The sequence below is a fragment of the Metopolophium dirhodum genome, unplaced genomic scaffold (assembly GCF_019925205.1).
Source record: "Metopolophium dirhodum isolate CAU unplaced genomic scaffold, ASM1992520v1 scaffold4, whole genome shotgun sequence".
Lineage (NCBI taxonomy): Eukaryota > Metazoa > Arthropoda > Insecta > Hemiptera > Aphididae > Metopolophium > Metopolophium dirhodum.
The window spans coordinates 87,202-109,543 of NW_026869928.1; the positions used below are offsets into that span (position 1 = coordinate 87,202).

Sequence of the window (22,342 nt, forward strand, 5' to 3'; positions counted from 1 at the left end):
ATTAAGCAGTATAAACTGGGATAGAAAGCAGCCAAAAATCTGACCGACCAAGCGGGAAAGTTGTGGATACACGTTTTTAAATCTCCCTGTAATTGTAAAAACTGGGATAGTAAGCACCCACAAATCTGATCGTCCAAGTGGAAAAGTCGTGGATATCCGTTTTTAAATCTCCCTGGAACAGTAAAAAACTGGAAACAGTAAATATATTTGTATGGGCAAAAAATAATAATAATCACTTGTTGTGAAACTGAGTAAATATCTGTTTTTTTTTTGGGTAAAATTTAAATTGGAAAAATTAAATAGTGTAAACTGGGATAGAAAGCAGCCAAAAATCTGTTCATCCAAGGGGGAAAGTCGTGGATAACCATTTTTAAATCACCCTGGAACAGTAAAAAACTGGGGTAGTAAGCACCCACAAATCTGATCGTTCAAGGGGGAAAGTCGTGGATAACCGTTTTTAAATCTCCCTGTAATTGTAAAAACTGGGATAGAACCTACATATACTACCTACTATTTCTTCTTTTAGTTCTTCTTTTATACGAAACTGTTGTAGGACATACAAGTCTAAATTTGTCATATGGCAGAAAAAAATTAAATAACTCTCTATTAGAATTTGTTAATGATACTGATGAATCTGATGTCGACAGTAATGATTCATCTGATGAACTTTCTTCATTATTTGGTGATAATACAATTGTTTTTTCATTAATACCAAGTAGATCCATTAATTTCGTTTGCCAATTATTTCGATTATAATGCACAGCCAAATGCAAGGTTACCGGTGTCATTTTTCCTTCAAGAGCAGTTGAAATTTCATTCCAAATTTTCGAAGAGGCTTTTTTCAAGATACCGTTTTCATTAAACAATTCATTTTTTCTTTTTTCAAGATTACTGAAGACAATACCTAGCTCAATTATTGGTTTTCTACCTTTCTTTGATTTCTCCTAAAATAAAATTGTTTAAAAACTTAGACATCAACATTTTATATTATCAGAAAAAAAAGATATAAAGGTATTTATTGTTGATTTTAAAATATTTTATTTTCTAAATATATTATAAAAAGTCAATCTTCCAATCTATTTTACATATAGTAATAATCACTTTAATGTATACCTATAGTATATTGTGTTAAATATTAATTCAATTTTGTATCATTGTAAATAAACGTGTAATTCCTAATAAATTATGAAAAGTTATTGCTGTAATATTATCAATTTCAGAATAATTTATGCTATATTAACTATTGGATTATTAGGATACATTGTCTGAGCTCACCATATATTTACAATTGGTATAGATGTTGCTACATGAGCCTACTTTACATCAGTAACAATAATCATTGCTATTCCTACAGGAAATAACATTTTTAGATGATTAGCTATTATTTATAGATCTAAAATTAATTTTTCACCATCAACAATTTGATCATTAGGAATGCGGAACCACTTTCCTACTTTTTTTTTAATTGCAAGCAAGCATTGCCAATAAATTGTTTGAGAAAAAAAATGTTATTTTATTATTATAATCATAATAACGCCATGTTCGACGTAAATCCGGCCAGTCTGGCGATTCTATTCTGACCAGCATAGAAGACAATACGACCGATGCGACAAAAGAAAAATGTTTATTTTTAGTCGCATTTGTCGGATTCACGTAGGACATGACATAATAGCCTTATAATAATTACTTACTTCTTATTAATTTCTTACTTATACATTTATTAAAACATAAAAGTACATAATTTATAAGGTAACTTACTGTTTTGTTGTCCATTTTCCAAATGCGGCAAGCAAATTATAAGTAGGTTAATCGTATCAAAAATCTCACGTTGGAAATCGTAATACGAAAACGAATGACCGACAATAAAACCGTTTTTATTCACTTTATCGTTTATAAAATGAATGACGATACAATCATATGTAAATAGCAAGATAACAAGACTAAATATAAACTATTTTAATCATTCGTATAGTCGATATACATATAACTATAGAAAGATCGGAGAGAATATTATTTTAAACATTTAAAAATAGAAATATTTTAAAAGACGGTAGGAAAACAATATTATTGTATTGTATAGTATTGTCTATGTACAAATCGTATTACATTTCCTATAGATACCTTCTTGAAATAATCGACCCAAAATCATTAGTGTGAGGGTGCAGGCGGGGTTTCTTCATGGACATAATATCTAATAATGAATAGTTAAATTGTAGGTATTTGTTTATTATTGGGCTAAATTAATTTAGCTTGGAACGTGGCACTGGCACTGTTCACATAAAAAGGTACTTATCAAATTACTTACATTTGCCAAATTTATTTTTAAAATTCATTATTCCTGAATGTATTGGTTTATTAATTATTAAATAATATTATTCATAAAAATATTATTATTCAAAAATATGTACCTACAAGAGAGTAAATAAAATAATATTTATATGAAGTCTGAACAATCCGTTGCCAGTTTGCACTTTATGATTAGTTGGTGGCTATCAGTGTTATAATATTATTTGATAAATCATAATTTATCGGAAAAAAAAACAATATTATGAAAAAAAACGTTGGATAAATAATACCATTGGATAAAGGTAAAAGGTAAACATAATTGTAATAGGTAGTTCAAAAATATATACCAGGAAACCAATTTACTATTACAAGTTGAATATTAGCTATTTTGTTGCATAGTTTTGGCAAGCACTTTATTGACTTGCCAATTTTGAAAACAAACTTGCTATTACTTGCTAAGTATTCGCTATTTTTTGGCATACCTTTGCAGTTGATTGCGTAAAGTGTGTGAACCAAGTGCATGCACGTGTTATATATTAATTATTAAAATAATATTTTATAAGTCATTAATATTGATGTTATAACCAGGTCCGTGAAGTTAGCGGAAAAAATCGAGCACTAATTTCCGCTATAACACCATTATTTAGTGCTAAATTGGTGCTATTCAACTGTAGCATTTTAGAAATTAGTGCTATGGCCAGTAAAAAGTTATAATGGGGCTTACCATTCTCCGCTAACTTCACGTAGCGGGTTCAACATAAGCACCAAAATCCGCTATAGCACCGAATTTTAGTGCTCAATTAGTGCTATTCGATGGTACCGCTTACAAAATTAGTGCTATCTTTCCCTCCGAGTTATGGGGTTTTCAGTATTTCGTCCCAGCGGGTGCACCATCAGCACCAAAATCCGCTATAGCACCACATTTTAGTGCTCAATTAGTGCTATTCGATGGTACCGCTTTCAAAATTAGTGCTATATTTCCCTCCGAGTTATGGGGTTTTCAGTATTTCGTCCCAGCGGGTGCACCATCAGCACCAAAATCCGCTATAGCACCAAATTTTAGTGCTCAATTACAGCTATTTGATAGTACTGTTTTAAAAATTATTCTCAAATTTTCTACTGAGTAATGATCTGTTTATTATTGTTTCCCCTTATACAATTTTGTAGTTTTAATTTTAATTTATTATTAGTGTCTCATAACTTTTATTCTTATAATTTTTTTTTATTAAATTTGTTTTGTATTTTACTATACAATACAAAATATAACTAACTTGACTTCTATTCGAGTTGTGTTAGTTGTCCAGACTTGTACTGTACTATACACTATTTCACTGAGGTAAGTGTTTTTTATTTTATTACTTTTTGTAAGATTTTCACTTATCATATTTTTATAATAATGATTAATTGTGTATTTATTATGTACTTATTTTAGACAAAACACCTAGAACTTAATTTTTAATTTTGTAAAGTGTTTATTACAAATATATTACAATTAATATGATAATAATATAGTAATAATATAATAATAAGGATGATAGAAAAACATTATACAAAGCATTTCAAAATTCTTTAGTATCATCAGATATAGAAATAGCTGGAAAATCATTTAAATTATGGAAGGAATATGTTCAGGTGATGAAAAGACAATATTTAATAAATACCCACAATGGAGGGATATCAATATGTTACCAATTATTGGAGACAAAAATAAATTTGGTGTTTTGCATTCAGAGAGGCTTCAATGCATGGACACCATACAAATAACTTCAGTGATAAATGCAAACTTGTGTCTTTAATTCGTGATTTTCAGATACAAGTTTACTAGACTATAGTCAATGTTATATTTAATATGCTATGCGTAGGTGAAACAGGTTATATATAAATTTTTACATAATATCCTTTGTAGTTATATTACTTTTAATTTAAATTATATACATATTGTCTGCAGTAGGTATAATAATATAAATTATTTTGACATAAAAAAAAACTTAAAATATGGTTATTGATTGCTTTACCAATAATAATTACCATATTTATTCCGTATACAGCATCAGTACCACTGCAACTGAGGTAGATGATCGAACTTCTTTTATTTTTTTATTGAGATCGTTATGGACCTGTAAGTTATTAAAAAAAAAACAATTAGTTCTTGTTTTTATTTAACTTATATCTTATATTGAAATAAAATTTTTGCACTCACTTCCCAATAAAGATGACTCCTTTTAGCATAGCAAATATAATGTCCTAGAGAAGAAATGCCATTTAATGGTGGATTATAGCCTACAATTCCTCTTAGCATTATAGATTTTTTATTTATTTCCACGATGTTTGGTATTTCACTTAACATGCAGTTAATAAATTCATTTGGACATTTTTGGTTTTTATCCGTTGAACACGAGAAAGACAAAATGTGTAGAGGTCCATAGAATTTTTCATACACTAGATTTCCATTGCACACGTCGTCATCAATGATTTCCTCACATATCTGGTTAGCAGATTCAAATTTTACATACTGGTCGATTTTTGTTTGGAGATGGTTAATAGATTCATCGTGAAATTGAAGAAGTATTGTTGGAAAACTTAACTCATTAATTTTTTTAGGACAATTGTTATTGGTACAAATCTTTTTTTCTATGACAGATCGTATATTTAATTTTTTTACAGCTTGTACTACATTGCAATCACAATTAATACGTACAACGTTATTTGGTAAGTCTTCTGTGGGGAAGATATTTCTTAGAATGCTAAGCCTGGAATTCAATACACTTTTTCCAATGTAATTATTTTTTGTGAGTTCAAGTGCTAATTGTACTACTGATTCAATGCCTCTATCGTTTTCAGTTAAGTTACGAAGGTGTATGCTGTCACAGTATGCAACGCCAAGAAGCTGTAAAAGTGAATCAAATCCGCACGTGTTTGACAATGTATAATTCTTCCCTTTGTCATTTGGGCCAATTTTACCTCCAATTATAGTACCACCATTTGGGAGTAGACCCATTTTTGAAGGACTAAATACATTTTCCAATGGAATAGTCATCCATTCTGTGTCAGGATTTAAATACTTACTTTTTTTTTTCGGTATCACAGATTTAATAATTAAGGGGGGATTTTCAATCAGTTCAGTTTCCAAATCACATTGGATATTTTCCATTGGTTCTTCATCAAAACTACACAAATAATCGACTTCGGAACCAACTGTATCATGTTCACTGTTATTAAAATTGTGTATAACTTCACATTTTTCAGATGAATTATTAATTTTTAACGGACGTCCTTTTCCATACCAATTTTCATATTCATTTAAATTGTTGATCATACTCGATTCTGAACACGGTGAACCTTCTGTTTCATCGTGAATATTTGACTCAGAAGTTTGGAAATACCTCAGTCCCGAAGCCAATTTCATTGACCCTATAGTAAATTGATACCATATATTTTGTAAATTAACAAAAACACATTAAATATAAATTAGATAGAAATAGTAGAAAGAGAAATTGAATAGTGAAAAATGTCAATCAAATATTTAAAAAATTTATTATATTTACTGCATTGATGTATGGAAAAACAATGAATCATCAAATATATATTTTTTTGGGGAGAGGGTGGATAATAAAATAAAAACGTATGATAAAAAAAAAAAAATGCTAGGGGCAACCTAGGTGCAATCACGCAGAATAAGCCAGGAAAAAAATTGTATACATCCAAAACATGTATTCAATTAATGTTTTATAAAAAAACTCCACTTTTGAGTATTGATTGATGATTTCTACATTATGCAGTTTGTTCAATAGAAAAATCAAAATTAAAAAACTATTAATTTGTCTCTTAAAACACATGTTCCTTTTTGATCAGCAAAAAAAAAAAAGTTTATAAATGTTTATCATAATATTAATACTTTACTTTCAAGAAATAATGAATGACATTTGACAAAATCGTCGATCCTTATATTTTTTTCAATTCTTAATCGATTTTTTAATTCATTAATGTGACTTTCAACTGAAGCTGATGAAGCTGTTAAATTTCCGTATCCAAAAGAACTACACATTATAGATGACCATAACGGCAACCTTCATAAATACAAATTAATTGAACATTAATTATATTTATAAAATATTATTGTGCAGATAATTTTGTATGATATTAATTATACATATATTTATTAATTGTTCTCTACTTTGTCATTTGTGAAACAATTTTTAATATTATTTTTTTTCCATTATTTTCCTGTGCCCTTATAGTAAAGAAATTTAACATCTTATCTACATAATATGTAAATAATAAAATATATTTAAAGAATTAAAATAAAAATTATTTTGTTTCAAGAATGTTGATACCAAACAGTTTTTAAATAATTTTCAATAATATTATAATCAGTGTCTATTATTAATTATAATGAAAATAATATAATATAAAAATAATATAATAATGTTATATAATTATAATTAATTTTATTATTAATTTTTTTTTTTTATTATTATTTTTTTTATTTATTATTTATAACATAATAGTATTTTTCTAATAAGTAATATAAATAACCAGAAACTTACTTGTAACACAATTGTTTGAATGGAGTCAATAGCTTTGGTAAATACATTAAATTATCTCTTGAACCACTTGTATTTGCTAAGTCTGTTGCTATAATTAAAATACTTGAAACCCAATTTTTTATTTCAACTAAACAAAACTCATCTAGGTCATCATTCGAGGTTTCTAGTTCATGTGTGCAATCTTCAATTTGTAAATTTACAACACTATTGACAATGGATTGCTGAATCCCAAATGCAAATCGTTGCACTAAAAAATGTTTTGCATCTTCAGATGGTGTATTTTCGTTATTTGATTGCCCTTCATCTTTTGACAACATGACAATAAATATATTTTTTATAATCAATTTTGCCTCGTTTAAATCTGTAGCCATTGATAATTGTCCAATTGCTCTTACATAAAATTCTTTGACCCTCCGACGAATATTTGGCCCATTAAATACTTTCCACAGAGTAACAAATTTTAAAACATGTGCAATATCAACGCGAATGAAACAAGATGGTAATTTGTAATTTTCAAATGATTTATTTAAAAAATTCATACATCTTTGTATGTACATGGAACTTCCTTCACTGCAACCAGCAAATGCCATGCAAACTGCATTTATTAGTGCCATAGAAAAATCTATGACAATTTCTTTAGGTGGTAGAGCACCATTTCTTCGCCACTCTAAGAGCCAATAAGCTATTGCATTCGTATTATGTGCCTCTGATAACATTTGTGCTACTGAAATTTGACCTTCGGATTCATTTGGCAATTTGATTACAATTAGGTAAAGAAAGATATACCTTGATAATCCAGAGGGCCGATCAATTTTCTTCACAACATTACCAGTGGCATCAATAGAAATCTTAGCAGCTCGTTCATTCTTAACAAATGCATTATATACTCTTAGTTGATCTGGAGTCCAATAATGTATAAAAAAAGGTTGCATACCAACATTTTTTATTATCATTTGCCAAGGATCACAGTTTTGCATAGCATTTAACGATAAAACCACATTAGAATCATGGCGACTTTCACAACGTTTTTCACTTTTAGCTTTTCTGATGGTTGCTAATCGAGGAAGTAAAGGACTTTCTTCATCAAATAAATTTTTAGATAATTGGCTTGCTAATTCTTTTCTACATAAAGATGAACTGGAGGATGTATTCAAAAGTTTTTTGGCTATCTCTTGTCTACGGTTACCACCAAAACGCCTTTTTTTTAGATGCTGTACATTATTATTCCCAAATATATATAATGTTATAGTTAAACCAAATATCAGTGGATCTGCTAAATTTGTATGCTTCAGTACCTCTCCACGAATTTTTGTAAAACACTACGTATCTGTACAAATGGCATTGAAATGGAAAAAATATGCAGAACTTTCATTAATTGGAACCTCATGAGACTTAAACGACCAGGCACAATTAAATCTTAGTTGATCATAAATAGCATCAGCGAGCGTATTGGTCCAAATTCCAGGCTTTAATTTATTTTTCATCCCATCATCACGTTGCATAATTTTCCATTCCTCTGCTGATATAAAAACTGTATGAACTAAAGTATCATCATTCTGGGACTCTTGATCTAAGGAGCTGTTTAAGTCAATCATAGCTGGATCAGAATCATTATCATCAAAAGCTGTTTGAATATATTGTTTTTTATTATTGAAAAAATCATCAAAATATGGAGAAAACTTATGAATTCGTGTCCATAGTGCTTTTGGGTGTATACTCCAATTATTGTTTTCAATCAAAGTTTTCCATAAAGAACTTGATGGCACTATTAATTTATTATTTATAATGATTTTATCTTTATAATCTTTCAAAATAGAAGAAATTTCTTCATTTGAAACTGTGGGCTTCTTACCTCGTTTCATTTTATATAATACATATATAATATATTATAAATATTAACACTGTGAAAAATAATATTAAAAAAAAAAATCAGAACTGTAAAAAAATATTTATTCAGTATGTAAATTAATTGGAAAGTCAGTAGCTCAAAATTGAAATATAATTCAGATATTCTAGTGCATTTTTTTTATGTAATATATTATGAACTATGAAGTATTATACTTATAATTTGTATACATGTAAAACAATATTTTTTTGTACAATAAAAGATAATTCACCATAACTGTAAAATTTGTTAACGGTAAATTTACTAGACTCATATTACAATGTACAGTGAAGAAGAAAACTATAATTTCAAATAATTATGCTACCTATGTGTTTTTAAATATAATATGTTGCTTATTCAACAAATTTATTTTCAATTTAGTCCTTTAATTTATTTAATAATAATAATAATAGTATATATTTATATATATTTATTTAGCAACAAAAAGTTTAAGTTATAGAGAACAGATAAATAAAACAAACAAGTTGCAAGCTCATCTAAATAAGCAAAAATTGCCTGTGTGTGACAGATAAGCTGAGTTGATATTATAAATATCAAAGCTAGGCACAAACTAGTTAGTTTTAATTCATATTAACTTTATAACTTAACTAATTGAATTTAATAGTTAATACTTTGCTTATTTATTTAATAATCTAATTTAATTTGTTAAAAATAATAAGTTACTAGTTATTTTTGTAGTTTTCTCTTTTTAATTTATTGAATTTTTTAATTTTTAATTTTGTTAAGCTTTCTAATATTCTAATGACTGACATTCCAAGAAATTAAGATTAATACCTACCTATTTGATACATTTGATCAAATTATCATTTGACATTTTGACAGTTGTTCAATTTAATTCTTCATTCATCAGCAATAATTCAAGTTAGTTACCTACCTAGTACCTACCTACTTAATAATTACCTAATTTATTTAATACATTTGAAAAAATGTTTTTTTAAATTTATATTTTGAACTTAAAAAAACGAACTTCTGACTTTTACTCTAACTTATGTTACTATTTTCACCAAACTAATTTCTATCTAATTAAGTTATAACTTTGACAAATTTCAGAAAGTAACTTATATTCTAACTTGGTTACTTTTTAAATTGAAGTAACTTAACTTTAACTAGTTAAAAAAATTGACTAACTTGCCCAGCTTTGAATTAAGAGTTATATAGAAAATGTGTACAAAATAAAAAACACTAAAAAGGTAGTTAAACAAAATAAAAAAATTCAGGTTATGAACAATTAATATTATAGATACGTATTAAAAGAACAAATTTAATTATTGTGCTTTGAGTTTCAAAAATATTATTATTATAATGTGGAATATTTAAATTACAAGTATTTTTTAATCTAGTATTATACAAATGAGTAGGATGAGATTTGCTTATATTACATTTATATAAATACTATAAAATAACGCTTTCATAAATTTGAACCAAAGTTCCAACTCTAAGCTCATAATATATTAAATTAGTAAGATATAATTTAGGTTTTCCTAATATGATCTTAATCAAAAAATTGATTGTAGTAGATAGTACAGTCATATACGAGGAGTATGTAGACCCTCACATAGAAATTCCATAAGAGAAAACTGATTGAGCCAGAGCAAGATAATTCTAAGGGTTCTGATATCAAGCATATATTTAAGCTATCAAAACTTGAATAGTAATTATTATTTTAATTGTTATTTTTTTTTTATATCCTGGTAAAATGGAGGCTATTAGTAATTTATTACAATATAAGAACTGCACAATAATATTTGCATTATATTTTGAATTATAGCTACGCACATTCTAATTAATTAAAATACTGTAAATAAATGAAATAATAAGATAAAAACAAATCTTAAATAATTTAACAAAATGGATCTACCATTCAATGTACTCATATTCCAATACTCAAAGCATAATTAAATAATATTATTCAAATTTCATAGTCTATGGTAAATTTAATACCTACAAAAAAATTATAATTGTTGTATTATTTTACTTTTTGGAAAAACAAAATGAAATTAGCATTTTAATTTATTTTTTAGATTCTAAGCTGAAAGAAGCGTTCTAAGCGTTTTTATGTTTTTTTAAGTCACTTTTTATTGCAGAAAAAATGCTTCGGTATTATGTAACTTTGATGGTTAATATAAATACACTTTGTTGTAACTTTTGAATAGCCAAATTGAAATAATGTTTAGTACCTATTAAATTTTCTTAATAATTGGAAAAAACAAAAATAATATTTATGGAAAATGGAAATTTTTCCATAAACTCATATTAGACAAAATCAACTTTCTTATTTTCTGTACCTAAATTATAAATGAATGTCCTTATTGAAAATATTAATCTGAACGTTTAATAGACATGATTATATCTAATTATATTATAATTTTGACTTTTTTTGAATTATTCATGTAGGTAGGAAATGTTTTTATTATTTTAATTTTTTTAACATTGCTTTCAACAGATAATCAAATTTAGCTTGATAGAAAAAATGCTTAAGTAGAAAATCGAAGCATTTACTGTCCCAAAATGTGACACAAACAAAATTGGAAAAATATTGAGGTGTAATTTTTTTGATTTGACTGTAGCAAATTTGTGCTATTAAATTCTGTTAAAAAATTTAAGGCAGGAGTATGCAAGTAAGGAGCTATTTTACTATAGGTTTCACATATAACCATTCATAATTCATGTACTTGGACTTCTAATTCAACCATCACATTTTGCACCATAAGCAATGTTGAGGCCAGCTCAACAAATTTCCACCAGGGAAATATTAATATGGTCCGATAACTCAACCAACCAACTAATATATTACCTAGTACCTACATTAACTTAACCTCTAAAAAAGATATCCATAAAATCATTGGTTATAAAAGAATCATGACATCTTGGGGAGTGTTTTGAAATTATCAGATGAAGATTGGACAAAATATTGAGAAATATGGGTTAAGAATATTATTACCCAGCAGTCATCATATGTATTAATTATGTGTTTGTAACCAATAAAAACAGAAATATCTGTCTAGCAGAAATTTCTATAGAATATAAATGTATCAGGACATCTTGTGGAGTGTTTTGAAATTATCAGATCAAGATTGTACAAAATATTGAAAAAAAAGGGTTAGTAATTATTACCCAGCAGTTACCCTATGTATGAATGATGCGTTTGTAACTAAAACAAAAATAAATATCTGTCCAGCAGACATTTCCAGAGAATATAAGAGCATTAGGTATAAGTTTAAGAACCTTAAGAACAATTTTAAAGTGTATCGGACCGATATGAAAGAAATCAGTTCAAAACCAAACATTTGTTAGTCAAACATAACCTAATAAATGAGTAATGTTTGAAAAGATTTCCATTATGGTAGAAATAAGTTGAGCAAGCTATTTAAGTATGGTGCATTCTTACGTGTGATTTGTTTTGAAATACTTGAAAAGCAGAATTATGACTTTGTGTTGAAAATACTGTGTGCAAACGTATCACGCAACAATGCAACATAGACAGTAGAGTAGTTGACATAGCAGTCAGGCCTATAAAAAAAAAGTGCGGCCAGTGAAATAAAAACCTAACCTAATTTAGTAGGTGTTTAATTATTTGTAAATACTAAATAGTAATACGAGCTTCTTTCTTTTGTGTAACTTGGGCCGTGGTTGTATGCACAGACCAGCTGCTGCAACCTGCAGATAGCACTATCATAAATTGTGATAAAACTATGTCTATAATGATAACAGTGGCGATATGCAAGGAGGGATGGGGACAGTTGGGTCGCTTGATAAGAATTGGGTCCCGTGATAAGAAATTATAGTTGATAACCTTTCAAAAGTTTGAATTCTAACCTCAAATAAAAAAAATTACAAATTAATACCAACCACCAGGGATTACATACCAGGGCTATACCAGGGATTTAGCAGTGACACCAATACGAAATAAGTCACGTCAGTGATGTCATGCTAGCGGCACTCGTCGCTACGCTCCTCGGCACCGTCGCTCCGCTCCGCTAATCGAAAATATCCCCCGACTTGCTGTGCAACACCACATCAAGTTAGTCACATGGTAACCACAGAGTAACCGCCGCATAACCACTCATACCATATTTGGACAAGTGCTTATCACTCAATTTTAATAATGCTGATAAATTTGGCTGTCATCAGGTAGGGACCCAACTGCCCGATGCCCTATCAATAACAGGGAGGTGTAGAAGCGCTGTCAATTATTTTATCGTTCTGTACAACCACGGGTTGATGCGCAAATGGTGTATATTGTACAGTACCATTGCTTTTGGGGAAAATAATAATGTATAATATTTGGTATTTTATTTGATGGTATCAATAGGAATTATTATATTATCACTGATAGCATGGCTCAGCATAGGTAACCGATTTATTAAATCTTTCACAATATCTTTTTTTCCCAGAACTATTCATCCTGTAAAATAAACACTACTTATATTACTCTATGATTCTTATTATTATATTATTACTATATAATTAAAATATTAATTGTAATATATTTGTAATAAACACTTTACAAAATTAAAAATTAAGTTCTAGGTGTTTTGTCTAAAATAGGTACATAATAAATACACAATTAATAATAATTATAAAAATATGATAAGTGAAAATCTTACAAAAAGTAATAAAATAAAAAACACTTACCTTAGTGAAATAGTGTATAGTACAGTACAAGTCTGGACAACTAACACAACTCGAATAGAAGTCAAGTTAGTTATATTTTGTATTGTATAGTAAAATACAAAACAAATTTAATAAAAAAAAATTATAAGAATAAAAGTTATGAGACACTAATAATAAATTAAAATTAAAACTACAAAATTGTATAAGGGGAAACAATAATAAACAGATCATTACTCAGTAGAAAATTTGAGAATAATTTTTAAAACAGTACCATCAAATAGCTGTAATTGAGCACTAAAATTTGGTGCTATAGCGGATTTTGGTGCTGATGGTGCACCCGCTTGGACGAAATACTGAAAACCCCATAACTCGGAGGGAAATATAGCACTAATTTTGAAAGCGGTACCATCGAATAGCACTAATTCAGCACTAAAATTTGGTGCTATAGCGGATTTTGGTGCTGATGGTGCACCCGCTGGGACGAAATACTGAAAACCCCATAACTCGGAGGGAAATATAGCACTAATTTTGAAAGCGGTACCATCGAATAGCACTAATTGAGCACTAAAATTTGGTGCTATAGCGGATTTTGGTGCTGATGGTGCACCCGCTGGGACGAAATACTGAAAACCCCATAACTCGGAGGGAAAGATAGCACTAATTTTGAAAGCGGTACCATCGAATAGCACTAATTGAGCACTAAAATTCGGTGCTATAGCGGATTTTGGTGCTGGTGTTGATCCCGCTACGTGAAGTTAGCGGAGAATGGTAAGCCCCCTTATAACTTTTTACTGGCCATAGCACTAATTTCTAAAATGCTACAGTTGAATAGCACCAATTTAGCACTAAATAATGGTGTTATAGCGGAAATTAGTGCTCGAATTTTTCCGCTAACTTCACGCATCTGTTATAACCATCTATAACAATACCGATTTCACCAGCCATGCTTAAAAATAACGTACATGAATAATTTGGTACACCGAAGTCTGTTTGATTGTTGTGGACATAAATCAATGTTGCGAATTCTATAACTTATGTTTAAAATTGTTGCAAGAAATCTATAACACCTCAGTACAAGTTTGACTTTGATCAACCATTCTCAGGGAGTCAACTTCAAGACGTAAAAAAGTTATATACAACAGCTAAATGATTTCAGTTTAAAATATTAAATGTCCTAAATGTTTGTTTAGGATACTAAATACTCGGAAATTCAAATTTTGGATTCAATTAGTAGGTATTTATGTTGAAACTAAAAAATACAGAAACAATATGTATACTTAGGTATATAAGATTTTTTTATATTAAGAAATAAAAATTTAATTTATTAATTTAGGCTTTTTATTAAATTTGGAATTTTTTATTTAACTTTTTTTTAGATATATTCAGTTTTTTTATTCTAATTCGATAAAAATCTATCTTGAAAAATTATTCTTAATTAATAAATAAAAAAAAATGATTCTACATTAAATAAAAAAAAAAACTGGGATAAAAACCGACCATCATGAATTGAAAATCTTATTTGGTTAAAAAAAGTCAAGTCGAGGACTAAAATCTATGTTTTAATTATAAAAATGTAATTTGAATAAAAATTAGAAGCAATTTTTCTAAAGAAGTTTGAAATTCCTAGGTTTAAGTGTGGGGGGCTACGGCGAAGTTGCCCCCCCCCCCCCAAGTAAAAAATTATTTTTGCCATGCAAATTGTGAAAAGTGCATAGCAAATTCTAGCAAATTAATAGCAAATTGCTTAGAGTGGTTTGAAGTTCCTGGGTTAAAGTGGGGGGGCCAACTTCACACACGTGCCGTCGTGACAGCTTTTAACCACGCCCATTGTATCAACGACGTAGCCGCGCGTATTAGTCTCGGGAGAGACGATTTATTCATGTTCAAACCGTTGACTCGTCCGTATCATATCAATATCATATCATATCTTTGCACATTGCACACTATTTGTTTTCTCTTTCTCTGACTCTTGCGCAACAGCACTTTTTCACTAGAATTAATCTCGTGTTGTCAACTTTAGTAAAATAGCAAATTTACCTATTACTAAATTTACATGGGTCAGAGAAAAAAAATCAAATAGTTCACCGACTATTATCAACCCATTTTATAAAACAATCGCGCGCGTTCACTAACTAATTATTAATTAAAGTTACCATTTGCCTTAATGGCTAAATATATTATAAATATATGATTTATATTGATCAGGTTATCACTTGTTATGATTTATTGTGTTTAGGTTATTATGTTCTCACAAAAGAAATTATTATATAGTAATATAGTGAATAATATATTAAATAATACTAGGTATTAAAAATATTATATTATTGTTTGTTTTTATTTTTTTGTTGCTGGTTTATATGATCTGGTTCTTTAATATCACTTATTAATAAGCGTTTACAATACTGAGGATTTATCAATCCTGGTAGTAAACATTCCATATAAAATCTGAAACAACCATTTGAATTCATATTTTAAAATTTATAAAAAAAAAATTATTAAAAGTTATAAATTGTTGTGCGATAATAGGCAATACATACGTTTTTAAATAATTTAACATTTTTTCGGCCCAAAAGTGTTGATCGTAAATTATTTTTTCAACTGAAATCCATTTTTCAGAATATATTACGAAGTAACAAACGCTCCTTCTAGTTATATGCAATTGCCCTTGTATCTGCTAATAATAGTCACATGATTTCTTTAGTTCAGTTATGTTTTCACCGTTTATATTTTTTATACTGCTATACTTAATCTGTAAAATAAAATGAATAAGTTTTTTTTATGTTTTAGTTTTTAAAATGTGTTAAATAATTATAATTATTATATTATGGTACTTTTTTTTCCTTTATCGCATGAATTATGGTATCACAGTCTTTTGCTGAGAATGGACATTTAATTTCGATCAATGAATCATGATAAACCATCTAAAATATTAATTTTATTATAATATGATAATAATAAGGTAGGTTTAATGTTGTATAGCTTGAACTTTTTGTAGTTATATTAGGTACCTGGGCTCGCAGCTAAATAAGGTATTTCAGAATCCACACATAGACCAGCTGGAGAAACCTTTAACCCAAATTTATTTTCAAATTCATTTCTAGCATATTGCTCCATACTTTTTCCATAGTCTAACGCCTTTGCATGTATGTTGTTACCATACAGTAAACCATGAACGGTATTTTTACAAGACGTATGTGGTCTCATTTTACATATTTTTCCGAAGTTAGATGCAGTTATTCGGTTTCGTCGTTCGATATGCCAAAGTTGAGAGTCGGCTTGATTTCTAGTTTCTTTTTCCAAATAAGCTGTGTTAATTATAAATAAATAATAAGTTAACATATACAAAAGATATATTTATTTATTTTATATAATCAGGGGCGTGCCTAGGGGGATGCAAGAGGTGCGCGTGCACCGGGCGCTATTGACCACCGGGGCGCCAAATGCATTTTTATAATCTAAGTAATATTACTAAAATACTCAATATTAATTTTTTTCTCGTCGAACACCACTATCTCGACATAATTAGCATTGCCTTGATTGCCTACTGGTTGACAAATATAGTGTTTTTATTTTTAGCGTTAGTATTTATCTTTTCCCCGAAATGACGACGTCGCTGATCGCCGTCGTCGATAACAACTATATTATTATTATTGTTACTTGATAAAATTAATTTAATAACAATAATAACATAGACTGCGACATATAACAACGACTGGAAGGAGTTGTACGATTTTATTTTGAACCCATGATATCTAGTGTTCAGACGTACAGTGTTCACGTCATAGTGCATATTTTTCATTAGGAAACAATTATTCATTAAAGCCTCAAAGGTAAGTTACTTTTCGTTTAATTGAACAAATAAAAATTTGTAAATAAATGACACCGGTTTAGTATGATACTCAATAGGTGTCCATGATATTGAATTATTTGATATAATTTTACTTATGACTAAAGACCGGATTTTTGTGCAGCTAAAATCTAAAAAATGTGCAATTAAAATGTTAAAATGTGCAAAAACGTGCAATAACAAAATTTTCATTATAGGTACTTCAAATTTTAATTTTAATAAGTAATAAATAATAACTAATAACTGACTTTACAATATTTGATTAAAATAATAATAAACTGACAATATGTATATAACTGACTTTACAATATTTGATTAAAATAATAATAAACTGACAATATGTATATAACTGACTTTACAATATTTGATTAAAATAATAATAAACTGACAATATGTATATAACTGACTTTATAATATTTGATTAAAATAATAATAAACTGACAATATGTATATAACTGACTTTACAATATTTGATTAAAATTTATAATCATGTACATTTCCAAGTTTTTTTCTTTAAAATTATGTCTTCTGTCACTTAATATATGTTTTAACTTATAGTTAAATTATTTAACTATAAAATTGTATATAACACGAGTTGACTACGACGGTCGCGGATAGACTGTAGTACTGTATGTGTACCTATACTGTATATGTAATCGATAATCTATCGACTATCGTAGTACCTTAGTCATTATCTTAATTACTTTGTATTATATCGTTATATATATATAATTATATTGTTAGATATAAAACACCGATAGCAGCATTTATCGATTAGCACCGATAAAATTAATACAAAAATACAAAAATATTTGTATAAAAGTACATTTTTATAAAAAAAACCCGAAACGTGCAATTTTGTGCAAAAACCCAAAAACGTGCAATTTTGTGCAACATAAAACTTTTTTTAAATTAATCTACATCTCTTGATTTGGATTTGTAGCTTGTTTCTATTGAATTTAGAACACGCCATAAAAAGATGCAATTGCACGGAAATCCGGTCTTTACTTATGACTAAAACCAATTTTGCTTTTTAACTGTTATAATTTTTACAATGAATTTACAATGAAATCACTCAAAACAACAAATGTTATAGATACTCATATTCATATACAGTTATAATTGTATAACATATTTATTCAGATAATAATAATAATCAGATATCTAATGACATGCTGTTTTAGTTATAAGTTTTGTTTAGTTTTAGTTCAAAATAGTTTTGAAATTAAATTTAGTTTCATATTGAACCAAAAAAGCAAATGTTTTAGTTATAACTACAAAATTAAAACTTAAGTAGTATTGTGGTATTTTTTTTTTGCGTGTAGGTATTAATTGAATTATTATAATTTGTAAATTTTGACGCGTGTACCTGAGTCAGGTTACCTCCGTCCGCCCTAATTAATTTAATTAATATAATATGTGCCTTTTCCGTAACCCGTATAACGAATAAAATTAGCCTATACACTATAATGTTCGTTTGTATTTTGTTCGTTTTTCTTTTTTGCTCCGGTGCAAGAGCCTTAAATTGTCTTGTTTCACAGTATTTTTCTTAAAAGAGTAATTAATTTTTAAAAATTGCTTTAAATAAAAATATTTTATTAAAAGCAAAATTTAAAATGTGTTAATTTTAATACATACACCCCCGACTCACCCTGATTGCGCCGGGGACGGAACAATAGTTAGCCCGTACGGCCCGATCGCTTTTTACTTCGCGCGCTGTACTCACACACCGACCGACCTGTGTATAGATGTGTATGTGTGTGTAGCGACTCAAAGGAAGTGGACGGGGTCGCCGAGCAAGACCAGAGAGTGCTAGTGTGTGGGTGGGTGTGTAAATGTGTGTGTAATGTGATGTGTATATAATTAAAAGAAAATTGTAACACGTTTTAGGTAAAATGCGTTGCTGTATAATTCACAAATTTAATTTAATAATATTGATAATACACAATATAATATATAATAATACCACAGCGGTACAGATATATAAATTATAATTATAAACGGCGCTGGTTGTACCAAACCGATAATACAAAAAGATATTTATAAAAGTATATATATATAATAAAAACTTACAATACGACGGTGATCAGCTGGCCAGCTATCCTATGGTTTTTAATAATAATTATAATAATAATGACGGCACACACAATGCGTCGTAATAATAATTAAATACAATAATTAAATACAATAATCAAAAACAATAATAATAGCGCCGGCGATTCGCGCCCGACTAAATACAATAATAAAAACGCTGGCGATTTGCGCCACGACAACTAGGTACGGTATAAAAAACGACGGCGATTCGCGCCTATAAAAAGGTAGCTACGTGTCGACTGTTTGCGACGAGCGAACGAACTGATTGCCGCACCGCGCCTGGCCCTTGCTGGACAGTACCTGGTTGCGGTCTAATCTACATATTACATAATAATTAATAATCTTAATAATAACTGTGTGTGGTCGGTCGGTGGGTACATTGCTATTGTCGCGGCGGCGACACACCCAGATACTAAGTTTGATAGATTTATAAAAAATAATGAACAATTAATATATTTTAGACTAAAATGGGCCCCCCAAAAAAATCTGGTGCCACGAATAGAAAAATTCAAAAACAAAAATTGGAAGATAATGATAAGTTGTCTAAGCAAATGAAATTATTTTTGTCGAAATCATTAGAAGATAGTAGGACGGAATTATCCAATGATTTACCACTTATTATTAATTCTCTACACCCTGAAGACTCTCAGGATCAGGAAGATCATGTAGACTTTTCTATTAATGTAGGAAATGATTTGTCTAAACAGACATCAACAAATAAAGATAATGTTTCGGTCGTTTCGGATTTCATAAATTCAATACCCTCCACTTCCTCGGATAATAATTTGGAAAATATTGTGCAAAAACCATTACATTTCAATGATCCGTCTTCTTGGCCTTTCATCAATGATAAAATTAGAACACTTCTAATAGAACAAGGACCTAAACAAGGTAAAAATTCAGATTTTTCTTATTCAGAAAATTTTGAGCAAAGAAAATTTTCAGCAGATTGGTTTTTTAAAACCATCCCGAATGGAGATAAAAGTTGAACGAAATTGGTTAATGTATAGTGATGTTACAAAATCCATTTATTGTTTTCCCTGTATGCTATTTCCTTCACAAAAAATGAGTAAGGCATTACAGTCCCTAAAACCGGATTTAATGATTGGAGAAAACTTAGTCCGAGAATTCCTGACCACGAAAATACATTTGATCATAAATCTAATGTTTTTACATGGAAACGTTTTGAAAAACGTTTAAGAGAAGGAAAAACAATCGATAAAGAATTACAAAAAGAAATTTTAAATGAAAAAAAAAGGTGGAAACAAATTTTAAAAATTATCCTCGATTGTGTTCGTTTTTGTTGTGTTAATAATTTGGCTCTTAGAGGTTCCAGTAATGATATTACTAAGTCTAATTGTGGCATTTTTTAAAACTTGATTGAACTAATAAGTAGTTACAACCCTATTATTGCGCAACATTTATCAAATTCCAATAGAAGAACTACTTATTTATCTAACAAAGTTCAAAATGAGTTCATTTGCTTACTTGGTAATTCTGTCAGAGAAAAAATAATTTCTAATATCAAAGAAGCTAAATATTATTCTATAATTTTTGATTCAACGCCCGACATTTCACATAAAGAACAAATGACTCAAATTGTTCGTTATGTAGTTGAATCCAATGATAAATATACAATTGAGGAAAGTTTTATCGATTTTATAACTACAACTAAAAAAACAGGCCAAGGGTTAGCTGAAGAAATTTTAAAAAAACTTTCCGAAGATGGATTAGAATTTAAAAATTGTCGCGGTCAAGGTTATGACAATGGTGCCAACATGGCTGGAAAAATTAAAGGTGTCCAATCTCGATTACAGGAAATAAATAAACATGCACAATTTTGTCCTTGTACTGCGCATAGTCTAAATTTGGTTGGAGCCCATGCATCTCGAGTTTCAGTCAGAATGGTAACTTTTTTCGGAACAGTACAAAGTATATTTAATTTTTTTTCTAGTTCGACTGCTCGTTGGAACATAGTATCTCAGTTTTTAAAATGTACATTGAAATATCATAGTGATACACGTTGGGAATCGTAGTATAATGCTGTACATTCATTACTTACTCAGTTGAAATATGTTATACAAGCATTACAACACATATCTGAAAATTCAGAATTTGGGGATGGTTTCTCCGGTGCTCAAAGTCTACTTGGTTTAATTAATGTTGAGTTTGTCTATCTTTTGGTTATGTGGGACTCAATTTTAAATCAAGTATATAAAGTTAATATTACCTTGCAAAAATCAAATATTTCTATTTCTAATGCATCAAAAATTGTGATGGGCTTAAAAAATGCTTTGGAAGAAATGCGAAATGAGGGATCAGAAAATATTAATATTTTAGCAAATAATGTATGTAATGAAGCTGAAATTTCAACAATATTTAAATCTATAAGGCCAAAAAAAATTAAGAAAATGAGTGGTGAACAAGCATCTGATTCAACATTTACTATACAACAGGAACTTAAATTGGAGTACAACCAAGTTATGGACACTTTAATTTCACAAATATCTTGGCGTTTTGAAGCATTGTCGAACAATGCTAACGATTTTGAATTTCTTTCTGGGTTCCATCTTAATACGTTGTCGATTGAAGATCTTAAAAAACACGCTGCTGATCTAGTTTTAAAATATAGTTCAGACCTGAATAGTGAATTACTGAATGAAATTGAATGTTTTAAGTATCAAGGAGAAGCGATTATACCTAATTTAAAAATGGCATAAAAACATATGAACTAAGCTCAGTGTATCCAAATTTAGTTATCGCTTACAGACTATTACTTACTTTTCCTGTAACTGTTGCATCTGGGGAAAGATCATTCAGTAAACTTAAATTAATCAAAACATATCTCCGTTCAACTATGACTCAAGAAAGATTATCGAATCTTGCTATACTGTCAATAGAAAATAAAATTTCACAAACTTTCAATTGTGATGATGTTATTTGAAAATTTTGCATCGATCAAATCTCGAAAAATAAGTTTATGAAAATCTAGTCAAGTACTTATTATATTTTAAAAACTTAATTATTATAGTATTTTATTAAGACTAT

General features: G+C 28.7%; 1 protein-coding gene across 1 annotated transcript; it reads left to right on the plus strand.

The window, feature by feature from the left end:
* Positions 1-20,883: 20,883 nt before the first annotated feature.
* On the plus strand, positions 20,884-22,014 carry LOC132953444 (uncharacterized). The gene is made up of 3 exons (XM_061025870.1): positions 20,884-21,201; positions 21,361-21,633; positions 21,703-22,014. The coding sequence occupies exons 1-3, from the start codon at positions 20,884-20,886 to the stop codon at positions 22,012-22,014; spliced, it is 903 nt and encodes a 300-aa protein (XP_060881853.1).
* The last annotated feature ends 328 nt before the right edge of the window (positions 22,015-22,342 follow it).